The 12316-nt window shown below is 44.1% G+C and overlaps 1 protein-coding gene across 5 annotated transcripts in view; it reads left to right on the top strand.

Moving 5' to 3' along the window:
• ULK4 (unc-51 like kinase 4) overlaps positions 1-12316 on the top strand; it is a 708846-nt gene that overhangs the window by 40827 nt on the left and 655703 nt on the right. For all 5 annotated transcript variants that reach the window (XM_044293413.1, XM_044293414.1, XM_044293410.1 and 2 more), the window contains exons 13-14: positions 4163-4267; positions 6558-6618. In XM_044293413.1, coding sequence (XP_044149348.1) covers positions 4163-4267; positions 6558-6618 — 166 coding nt within the window. The remainder of the gene's footprint in view (positions 1-4162; positions 4268-6557; positions 6619-12316) is intronic.

Genomic DNA, 12316 nt, shown 5'->3' with positions numbered 1-12316 from the left:
AGAAGCCAATTGTTCCATTACTTTTGGTCCCTTAACAAGTAGGAGGCACATATGCAAACTGTTGTAATTCCTTCACCGTTCACCTGATTTGGATGTAAATACCCTCAAATTAAAGCTGACAGTCTGCAGTTAAAGCACATCTTGTTTGTTTCATTTCAAATCCATTGTGGTGGTGTATAGAGCCAAAAATGTTAGAATTGTGTCGAGGTCCCAATATTTATAGACCTGACTGTAGGACTGGATGGGGTAAGGGATCTCCCATGCACTGCAGCCAACAACCACCTTGGCTGAACTAGGGAAAAGAGCTTGGCATGACATACCACTGGAGATATCCGGCATCTGTTATGACCATTACCGTGTGAGAGGGGCAGCCTGTGTTGTAGCCACCTAGTATTAATGTGCCCCTGTCTCAACATGTACCCTGCTGCAGAACCCAAAATAAAGGGTGCTCCACACTGGCTGTGTGATCACTGACCAATCACCACTAACGGCTTATACTTTATCAGTCTCAGCCCAATTATGTTTTTTAGGTGTTCTTTATTAAATTTCCGGTAGTGTATGTGCAATAAAATGTGTACCATGAATTGGGGAAATAACTACGCTTGTATCGGCTGTTCTTTCTTGAATTCCTAATGGAATTCCTCTCCTACATTTTAGAATATATACAGGAAGGAAAAAATAATTCTTTACATACATTCATCTTTCTTATGTGAATCCATCTCTTGTGTCTTAATTTCTTGTGTCCTAAATAATCTAGGAAACCATAAATTGATATGGATATGTTTGTTGTAAGCTGTCTATACATTTTGTTGCTTGCTTTCCCTTAAGAATAGATTGAGAAATAAAACTGCTGGCCATCAGCTATATATATTAGTGAATAATCTGATATTTCTGCACGTTTTCCCTGTGTGCTGTACTGTAGGTTTGGAGCGACCTTGTTGGGGTGTGAGGCAGTACCTTCATGCGTGCTGCAGGTGTCACTGTTGCACCTTTTACTAGTTGTAACGTATTATGCAGAGTTGAGTAGGGACATCATAAAAAAGTATTTTCTGTCAAAATGAATCATAAACCATAATTATATTTCATTTAGCTATTTTATATATGTATGTATTTAACATTGCTTCCAGACAAAATTATTTCCTCTTCTCCTCTTATCAGTGATTTACAGTTTTGTAACAAAATGGGAGTGATACTATTAATACTAATATGCAAGGAACATAAGACTGTTAATTTCCCAAAAATAAACTGGTTAAAATGTTTTAAAAAATGACCCAAGTTGCAGAAAGTATAAGCTATAATTTATAATGTATGACATAAGTTGCCATGCGTCTGGTCCTCTAATAGAGTATTTAGTGAGGTGAAGATTTTACAGAGAACTATCTGTTTTCTCCTATATAAAATTACAGTTCTAAAGTATATTAAGATTCACTTATAATAGTTTATCATTGTCCATGTTACATAATATATAATTTTTTTGTCAGCCAAAGCTCACTCCTCTTAAATCTGGTTAATCTGAAAACGTACTTTATGAAATCCCGTGTCTCTATGTTGCTGATCTCTTTGCCAACATATGAACTTGGTCAAGAAAACCTCTCCGCTTCTGTCCTGTATGTAGTATGTACAGTCTGCGTTACAAGCGCTCGGCTCCTTGTCATCCTCACTAGTAGATAATTTGCCACTTATTGTTCCTGAGCCGGGAATGCAGCTTATGAGGTTGACGTAACGTAATTACTCTATTGCGGCAGTGACCAGACCTTTACATTGGATTCATCATGCAGACAATCATATGGTCCCAGGAGGCACTGGCAGAAAAACTTCCACCTAAATATGTAGGTGACCCCATAGTGAAGTCAGCCTGACAACTTGTCTTTGTCCCATTCCCTTTTATGGGTGAAAATCCCATTTGCTCTGTCTTCTTTGAATGAAGAGGAACCCCCTATATATGCAATGGTTTTCAGTCACAGTGTAGATTTTTTCAGGTTCATAATAGTTACATAGTAAAAATGGAAAATGGCAGACGTTCATCTAGCTTAAAGGGATTGTCCGAGCGCAAAGCAAATATTCGCTTTACCAATCCAGCGCCGCTCCATTATTTTTTTTTTTCTCCACTGGGTTCTGCTTCCTGTTTCCTCTCAACATGCGGGAAATGTCCACTCAGCCAATCACTGGCCAAGTCCGGTCACCAATCGATGACCAATCTCCGATAATCTAGTGCATAAATTCACACTTGTTTTCCTAATCCGCCTTTTTACATTACATGAACCCCAAATGGTGCATTAAAAACTGTAACTTGTCCTGCAAAAAACAAAACCTCATACAGGTACATTGATGAAAAAACAAAAAAGTTATAGCACTTGGAATGTGATAAAAAAAAAAAAGTAATGTGCCTGGTCACTAAGGGGGTTAAACATTTTACCTATTACTTACATATTCATGTAAAACAGCATAATAACCCCAATCCACCCCCAGTAGATAGACAAGTAACGGTAAAGGTCCTTTTACATGGACTGATTGATTTACCAGGCAATTATCAGGAACAAACAAAATGGTGCAATCATCTCCTGTATGGGGATGAGCGATCACTACAACGATCGCTTCTCCCCAAACGTTTCATTGTTTTTGGGCAGTGGATCCCTGTTTATACAGGCTGATCTGCTGCACACAAAACAATGGGGCACATTTATTAAGACTGGTGTTTTAGACGCCGGTCTTAAAGAAGAACTCCCGCCAAAAACGGTATTCTCTGACCTGCTAGAAAGGTACATGATGTAATCTTCTTACCAGTGTCTGTATTGGTGAGCTATCTTACGCCATATACACCAGGCCTATACCAAAGTGCATTGTAAAAAAAAATAAAAAAAAAATTCTTCTATGACAGCAGCAAAGCAATGAAAAAAAGAAAAGGAAAAGGTGCTTCAGGCATTTGTAATAATAAAACTAGTAAAATATGACTTTCTGTACTGTTAAGCCTCATGCACACATCCGTGGAGCACGGACCGTGAGATACCGGCCTGAATTCCTGCTGAGTGCAGGAGCGCACGGCATCATTGGTTGCATGACGCTGTGCACCCGCTGCTGTACAGTAATACACTCGTATAGATAATACAGCAGCAGGCGCACAGCGTCATAGCAACCAGTGACGCCGTGCGCTCCTACACTCAGCAGGAATTCAGGCCGGTATCTCAGGCTTTAGGCCTCATGCACACCACTGTAAAAATACGGATGCTGTCCGTGTTGCATCTGCATTTTTTTTGTGGATCCATTGACTAAGAGTACTTTCGCACTTGCGTCAAAGTTTCCCGGCATTGAGTTCCTTCCCGGGGGCTCAATACCGGAAAAAAACGCTTTAGTTTTATCCCCATGCATTCTGAATGGAGAGCAATCCGTTCAGGATGCATCAGGATGTCTTCAGTTCAGTCCCTTTACGGTATTTGTCTGGAGAAATTACCGCAGCTTGCTGCAGTGTTTTCTCTGTGCGGAATGCCGGATCCGGCATTCATTTCTATTGAAATGTATGAGTGCCGCATTGACTGATCCGGTCTTACGGTCTGCGCACGCCCAAACCTTTAAAAATGTGAAAATTAATAAATACCGGATCAGTTTTTTTCGGATGACACCGGAGAGACGGATCCGGTATTTCAATGCATTTGTCAAAACGGATCTGTGTTGGTCCCATGTTCATATGTGCTCGCATTACTGAGAACAAAGAAGTTTTATTATATGCAAATGAGCCTCTAGGAGCAATGGGGGCGTTACCGTTACACATAAACCCTCTGCTCTCTCTGCAACTGCTGCGCCATTTGGCAGGACCAGGGGTGATCACATTTACACTGCCTGGTCCTGTCAATCAAAGTGCAGAGGGCACAGCAGTTACAGAGAGAGTAAAGCCTCTTGGTGTAACGGTAACGCCCCCGTTGCTCCTAGAGTCTTATTTGCATATATTAAAACTTCATTTTTCTCAGCAATACAGGCACATATGTACATGGCATCAACACAGATGACGTCAGCTGCCAAGCGCACATGTAACAGGTCAGCTGGTTTCATAGGTACAGAACTGCTGACAGATGCCCTTTAAGATTTCTTTTCTGCTAATTACTTGAGACTTTTTCTGTTCGACACCTAGTTTTTCTGTACTGTGACATGTATTCGTCTACTATTCTAGGTGGAGAGTATGTGCACAGATCGGGAGGATCTTGAAAAGAAGATAAAACGGCGTATATTGACAGACTCTGATCTCATTGTGTCGCCTATTCTAGATAACCCAAAGGTAATTTATTTCCATCCCTTCTCTTTGTAGATCATACACTGGTTACACATACGTGTCTTTCTTCATATGTTTGAGGAGTCTGTTCTATTATGAAGGTATCCAAGAAGACAGCATGATTGCCATTGAATGTATTGGGGCTAAAAGTTCAAATAATTAAAGAAGCACCCCGGAAATTTTTATTTCTCTTGATCCAACTGTAATGTACATCAGATATATAGTGCCATTCATTTTCTTACCAAGCACTGTGGGGAAGATGTATCATCTCCTTGTGCCAGTTTTCAGTGGGAAACAATGTTGCAAACCCCGAATTATGGCTTGACTCTACCGTTTTTTGCGGTCCGCAAATTACGGCTGCCGCCCGTGTGCCTTCCGCAGTTTGCAGAATGGAACAGGAGGCCCATTATAGAGATGCCTATTCTTGTCTCATAATTTTTGCGGGGTCATGGAACGGAGCAACGGATGCGGACAGCGCATGGAGTTCTGTCCGCATCTTTTGCGACCCCATTGAAATTAATTCTGTATACGGAATGCAAAAATGGCCCGTATATGGAACGCAAAAAACTTTAGTGTAAACGGCACTTGTGACAAATTTTGTTACAAGAGGCATTTTTACACCTCCCTTTCCCGAAAAGGGGGCATGACGAAGGGAGAAGCTAGGGCCAGCAGGCTAGATACATTCAGCTTCACTTTGAGCAGTTTGCTGGAGCAAATAAGGGCATATTGTGCACAGATTTACAGAGGATACACCTAATTTAGGATGAGACTTGCGCCTCTTTATAAATTAGGCGCAGACTCTGGCAGTGTAAAATGGCGGCCTATGATTCCTGATTTATCGGCCTCCATTCCCCCGTTGTACCATGTGACCTGCATAGGAGCTCTGAAAAATAAAAGGTGGGATCTGATTGGTTGCTATGGGGAACTAGGACAATTTTCCTAAGCCCCAGGTTTGATAAATCTCCCCCGGGGTCGATAATGTGGTCCGGAAGTCATTCTCTGTATGCATTCCTATAGAGGAACGGAGGGTGACAAACCAGGAATAAGGCTCTTGGTAAGAAAATTGACAACACTACGATTTACTTGATGTACATTACAAAAGGATCAAAACATAAAACATTTTCTCGGAGTGCTCCTTTAATAATCCCTTACAGTCTGTTCCTCTGATATTTAGATTTTCTGTTTTCAAGAGCAGGAAGTACGATAGTTGAAGTCCATTATCCAGTACGATAGTTATGTCCATTGAAGCTCTACCATCCAGTCTTAGGCTACATGCACACGACCATTGTGTGTTTTGCGGAACGGCACGGACAGACATTGTTTTGGTCCGCATCCGAGCCGCAAAACGGACAAGAATCGGACAGGTTATTTTTTTTGCGGACCACGGAATGGAGCAACGGATGCGGACAGCACACGGAGCGCTGTCCGCATCTTTTGCAGCTCCATTGAACTGAATGGGTCCGCATCCGAGCCGCAAAAACTGCGGCTCGGATGCGGACCAAAACAACGGTTGTGTGCACAGGCCAGGGGCGGATTGGCCATAGACCTTACAGTGAAATTTCCTGGTGGACCGATGCCCAGGGAGCCACCTGGGCCCTCCTCTCGGCCAGCCAGTGGATGTATGGGGATATATTTAGTGCTACTAGCAGTATTTTATCATACACTGTGGTATTTGGCTCTGTTGGGGCGGTATAATGTGTCACAATATGGTATTTCTGACTCTGCCTTCCATCAATTTGGACCAGACTACGAAAAGGGGGCCACTTTTAGTTTTTTTTCCAGGGCCACTTTAAGTTCCCAGTCCGCCCATGGCATAGGCGGTACAGTGCTGTGGGCTGTACAAGTGTCAAGGCAACTATATGACAACTGTTGAGAATTGTGCACAAAAATCCTTTTTTTTTTTTTTTTTTTTATAGAGGCTTGTCTATTCACTTTTATGGGACCCTTTTTTCCGTTCTACTTCTGCAAAACAAATGAAACATGTCCTATACTTGTCAGTGAAAATCAGGACGTGGCTCCATTGATGTCAATGCAATCCGTTTTTTTGTGGATATTCTGAACTGACCGCAAAAAATCGGATACGCATTTTTTTCAGACACCATACGGCTGTCTGAATGAGCCCTAATTCTAACTAACAGGACCTGCACATGACACACCATGGGCTTTGTATGATGTAAAGCAGTGTGTCTCCACACCAAATGCCAGAGCGGGTGAGAGACCGTCAGCGGAGGTACACTTCAATGTATGCGTTTGTAACATTTCTAAAAGTTCATCTTTTTTCTCCTCTTCCTTCAAGATTATGAAGCCAACTCCAGTAAGATTTGATGGGAAAACATTGGGATTTCCAGCACATTCTGGTAAGAATTCTTAGGTTTTATCATGCATTTTATTATTTTATGTATGTATGTATTGTATTTATCATGTCTGTTTCTTATTGGTTGATATCCAACTGTAAAAATATGCTATAAGCTAGGACTGGACAATGCTTTGACTTATAACTATAACAAGGGGACATCCTTCACCTTGAGAGGAAAGAAGGTTTGTACATCAAGGTAGAACAGGATTCTTTACTGTAAGAGCAGTGAGACTACAGATCTTTCTGCCAGAGGAAGTTGTGATGTCTGCCTGGATCCATTTCTTGAGTAGAAGTACAAGTTATAGTTATGAGATTACTGGAGATGGGTTTTTGGGTGCACAGAGTTAGCGCTCATCCGTTTGTTCATCCAGTTTAGGGTCCATTCACACGTCCGTAGTGTATTTTGGATCCGCAATACACCCGCCTGGCACCCCCATAGAACTGCCTATTCTTGTCCGCTATTGCGGACAAGAATATGGCATGTTGGGGGGGGCGTGGCCGGAAGCTGATATGTGAGGACGCATGTAGAGGAGCTCCGGACCCAGCTCGCCTAACTTCTACATTATCCTGTTAATTCATCACCGCAAACATTGCAACTAGAACCGGCAGGAGGTCGGGAAAGACCCGTGACCCGAGCATGGCTCGTAATAAAGCGCAGTCTGCTGTGGACAGGCTCCGGGAGTTTGCCCGCGTGGAGGATCAAGATGGCGCAGGACCGGGTATGCCGTCAGTGGAGAGGACGACTGAGGCTGCTGTGTCTGAGGAGGTGGGAGCCCCGGCCAGTGAACCCTCTCTAAAACAAGTGACTGAACAACTATTGCAAGCGATATCTGTCTGCCGCACGTCTATGGTGGGCAAGCTGGAGGAGGTAAAGGTGGATATTGGCCTACTCCGCCATGTTATGCAGGCCATCCGAGACCGTGTCAAAGAGACCGAAAACAGGATCTCAGACGTGGAGGACCGCCTACAACCGCTCCCCGATAAGGTACAGGAATTGGAGCAAAAAATAAACTTTTGGCAACAGAAGTGTGACGATTATGAGAATCGTACAAGACGCAACAATCTGCGGATTATCGGCATGCTGGAGAGAGCTGAGGGCAATGATTCATGTATGTTTGTCACTACCTGGCTCCGAGATTCCTTTCCGGATGCGCAATTTTCGGCGGCATTTATTATTGAACGAGCACATCGCGTTCCCGCCAAACCTCCTCCACCGGGGGCTCCCCCAAGACCTTTACTTGCAAGGTTACTGAACTCTATGGACAGAGATCATGTACTGCGGCTGGCGCGTACGAAACAGGAGCTTAAATATGAAAACTGCACCGTTATGATCTTTCCGGATTTTTCATCCGAGCTACAGAAGCGCAGAGCCACGTTTAGTGTCGTGAAGAGGAGGCTCCGTGAGAAGAATTTGCCTTATTCCATGGTATACCCAGCTCGCCTGAGAGTAGCAGATGGAGATGTGAGCCGGTTCTTCAATACTCCTGAGGAAGCCACTAACTGGTTGGATGGAAGAGGAAGAAACGCAAGAGCCCCAAGATAATAGTGGGAACATTCCTCACCATGCTTTTCTTATCTATCTTTATTGTTTGCGTGCGAAAGAAGGGCCCAGGTGTATGGACACTGGACTAACGGTATCGTCTGGACTGCCTAAGTATAATTTGGACTCCTGGGGTATTGTTTGTTATTCCCTTGATTTACATATCTGAGGTACTGGGAGGACTATGGTCAGGAGGGGTGGTGTGAATGGCGCATATGTCCTCTAGTTTACTGAGAGTGTCCATACTGACCCGATGGTTAGAACTCTGTCCTGGGATCCCATTAGAGGTTAGGGACTGGGTCCCGGTCAGTATATTTGGATTTGCTTTTGTATTAGCTTCAAGATCTTTGGTGCTGCTGGTTAAATGCCATAAGCACACCCCGTTAACTTGAAGTGCCACAAAACGAACGAGGTTTATTGTTTTTATCTTCCTATGTCAAGAGTGATGCGAATGGTTACGTGTTACACCATGCAGGCACTCACAGTATATGTCAGGACAAGCCTGACAGTTAACATGTTATGTTATATGTGCTGTATTAGTTATAATGCAAAGTGGTGGGAGGCGTGGAAAATGTCAGCGGTCCATTGTAAAACATCATTATGGCAGAACTACGCATAATGTCATGGAATGTCAGGGGATTGGGGGCCGCTAGGAAAAGAGCTATGGTGTTCTCGGCAGTCAGGAGATTTAATCCACATGTTCTCTGTCTGCAGGAGACTCATTTAACGGTGGATAATACAAGGCGCATACAAAAGCCTTGGGTCCAATGGGCGCAACACTCATGTTACACGAATATGTCTAGGGGCGTGTCTCTCATGGTTCACAAGTCTCTTAGATGGGAGGTGGAAACGTGCCAGGTTGACACGGCAGGTAGATTTGTGTTTGTAGCTGCTTACATAAACTGTATACTGTATGTTATCATAGGCGTATATGTCCCTCCGCCCTTCTCCATGCAGGTGGTTCAGCAGGCGGTGAGTTTTGCAGCCTCTTATCCATCGGCTCGTGTAGTCAGCATGGGTGATTTTAATATGACCCTAGATAGGGACCTGGATAGGCACCAACCGGCGGAGGCTGCTAATAGCCATTGCAACAGCAAGACATCTCTAGCCGAGTTGATGGAGGAGGTAGGGTGGACGGATATGTGGAGGCTGAAACATCCAGATACTAGAAGGTACTCCTGCTACTCCGCTAGTCATGGTACGTTGTCACGCATTGATTATGTTCTGGGTAACTCGAGTGCGAGCTCCTTGGTGTATAGCGTAGAATATGGATCTAGGGGCATATCTGATCATACTCCGGTGCAACTGACATTTGAGCTGGGTGGGGATATGACCAGACGCTCAGCTCGGATTAATCCTTTTTGGTTGACCTTGTTCGGACCGTCTGATCGTATCCCTGACCAATTAAGGGTATTCTTGGAGGGACATGAGGAAGAGTCGAATGTTGCACTATTGTGGGAAACCATGAAAGCATATCTTAGAGGTTGTCTCAGATCTACCATATCATATATCAAGAAGTCGGCGGCTAGACAGGAGGAAGGCCTGGCGGCAGAATGTTCTAGATTAGAGGCAGACTATGTCGCTGACCCCAATGATGTGAACAAGGAGGCGTGGCTATCTAAAGGGAGACAATACTTGACTCTGCTTAAGGAAAAAGCTCAAAGGAAATTGTTTTTTTCCAAACAGACATATTTTGAGCTGGGTAACCAGTCCAGCAAACTGTTAGCCCACATTGTTAGGCAGAGTCAGGCTTCCCCAGCTATATTACGCATCAAAGCAGCAGATGGGCAGATACTCTTGGATCCGGCTGCTATAGCAGCTAGATTCCAGGAATATTATAGGGACTTATACGATTCTAGGGTGAACTATGCGATGGAGGATGTTTTGCGCTATCTTGAGGACTTGGAATTTCCAACTTTGACGCAGGAAGCATTAGATAGTTTGGAAGCGCCCATAACTACCTTAGAGGTACAGGAGGCCATCTCGCAACTGGCAAGAGGTAAGGCCTCCGGGCCTGATGGCATACCTTTAGAGGTGTCTGTTAAATATTCCGCTCACATCATCCCCCTTTTGCTTAAAATGTATAATGCCGCCTTTAGGGATGGTAGTTTCCCACCAACAATGTATGATGCGACCATTATAGTGCTTCTGAAGCCTGGCAAGGAACCGGATGAATGCGGGTCATACCGTCCGATATCCTTGCTAAATTTAGATTATAAAGTTATAGCAAAAATATTGGCTGGGCGGCTGGGTAAAGTGGCCACCGCACTGGTACATCCGGATCAATCTGGATTTATGCCGGGTAGGTCAACTACTGACAATATCAGGAGAGTGCAGGTAGTGACACAGATTGGTGTTCAGAGGCAGGAGAAATGGGCTCTAGCTTCATTGGACACAGCGAAGGCATTTGATTCGGTTGAATGGCCATACCTGTTCCAGGTCCTGAGAAAATTCGGATTTGGTCCTAAATTCAGGAGATGGGTGGAGTTGTTATATAAAAGCCCCAGAGCAGGTATATTAGTGAATGGGATACTGTCAGACAACTTTAATCTAAAGAGAGGAACCAGACAGGGTTGCCCTCTATCGCCATTACTGTTCGCTTTGGCCATAGAGCCGTTGGCCATGCGCATAAGATCTGACCCACACTATCATGGCATTCAAATAGGCGAACATGAAGATAGAGTTGGGCTATACGCCGATGATATGGTGCTCTTCATGTCGCAAGCAGAGACCACACTCCCCAGGGTAATCACCACAATCGAATCGTTTAGCCAATTCTCGGGACTACGGATAAATTGGTCGAAATCGACTCTCTGTCCTTTATACCAACTGGAGGATTCCTTTGACTCAGGAGAACTGCCCATTGTGCATAGTTATAAATATCTGGGTGTGCATATCACCAAAGATGCCATGTCCTTCCATGTCCTAAATATTCAACCTTTGCTGACGTATTGTAAAGAGAAGTTTAGGGTATGGCAGAACTTGCCTTTATTTGCACCGGGGAGAATCAATCTGATAAAATTGATTGTCCTACCGAAGTGCTTATATATTTTACAGCATGCACCGTATGCAGTTCCGAAGAAGTTCTTTCGAAATCTCACCTCGTTGATGTCACCATTTATTTGGGGCGCTAATAGGCCCAAGCTGTCGATAGGTAACTTGTCTCGTTTTAAGAAGGAGGGAGGCATGTCCTTACCTGATGTTTACCTATATTATTTAGCTGGACAATTAAGGAATATTAAGTCTTGGTTGTCGCCGGGAGATGAACTGTGCAGACAGGAGAGACATCTAGCTACATTTTTGGATGTCTCTGGCTTGTGGTCGGTACTGGAGCAGCCTGGTATATTCTCACGTAGGTTACTGCCAATTCATAGGGTGGCCATTCAGGTTTGGAAGGCTAGCAAAGGTCTGCATAAAATAGGAGGGGATTTGCGGGAGACCCCGATTTGGGATAACCCCATGTTCCCTGATTTATTGGCAATGCAAGAGAAGGTATTTTGGAAGGAACGTGGGGTTGTCACATTGGGCCATCTTTACAGCAATAATACTTTCAATGATTACGAGTCCATGAGCCAGAGACACGAACTTCCTAGGCAGGCCTTCTATAGATTTCTGCAGTTGAGACACGCCTTGCAAACTCATTATAGGGATACCCCAATCTCGCTGTCCAATTTCCCAATGATTGGAGTTATCCGCTCACAGGGACCGCGGGGCTTCATTTCCACGTTATATACCAACTTGTTGGATGCTAAGCTGAAGGGCACCCCGATTCAGGCGCTGAATAAATGGAAGGCTAGAATCCCAGATTTAACCAGCGAAGAGGAAGCAGACATTTTAGAATCCCCCACACTGGTGTCACCTGCCGTGAACAATAAGTTTATTCAAGTATGCATAATTCACCAGAGCTACTTGTCCCCACTGAGGCTTAATAGAATGGGTAGACTTACACACTCTGAGTGTCATCGGTGTGCGGCTACAGATGCTGACTTTTGGCACCTTATTTGGGAATGCCCTTATGTACAAGCGTTCTGGGAAAGGGTAGTTCAATTACTCAAGGATTTATTGGGATGTGCAGTGCCATTGCAGCCGAAGTTCTGTCTCTTTGGGATAATGGAAGAGAATGTGTACTCACATCATATTAGGATATTCCTGAGGGAAG

The sequence above is a fragment of the Bufo gargarizans genome, chromosome 5, assembly GCF_014858855.1.
Source record: "Bufo gargarizans isolate SCDJY-AF-19 chromosome 5, ASM1485885v1, whole genome shotgun sequence".
Taxonomy (NCBI): Eukaryota; Metazoa; Chordata; class Amphibia; order Anura; family Bufonidae; genus Bufo; species Bufo gargarizans.
This window is presented reverse-complemented; position numbering and strand designations above follow the sequence as displayed.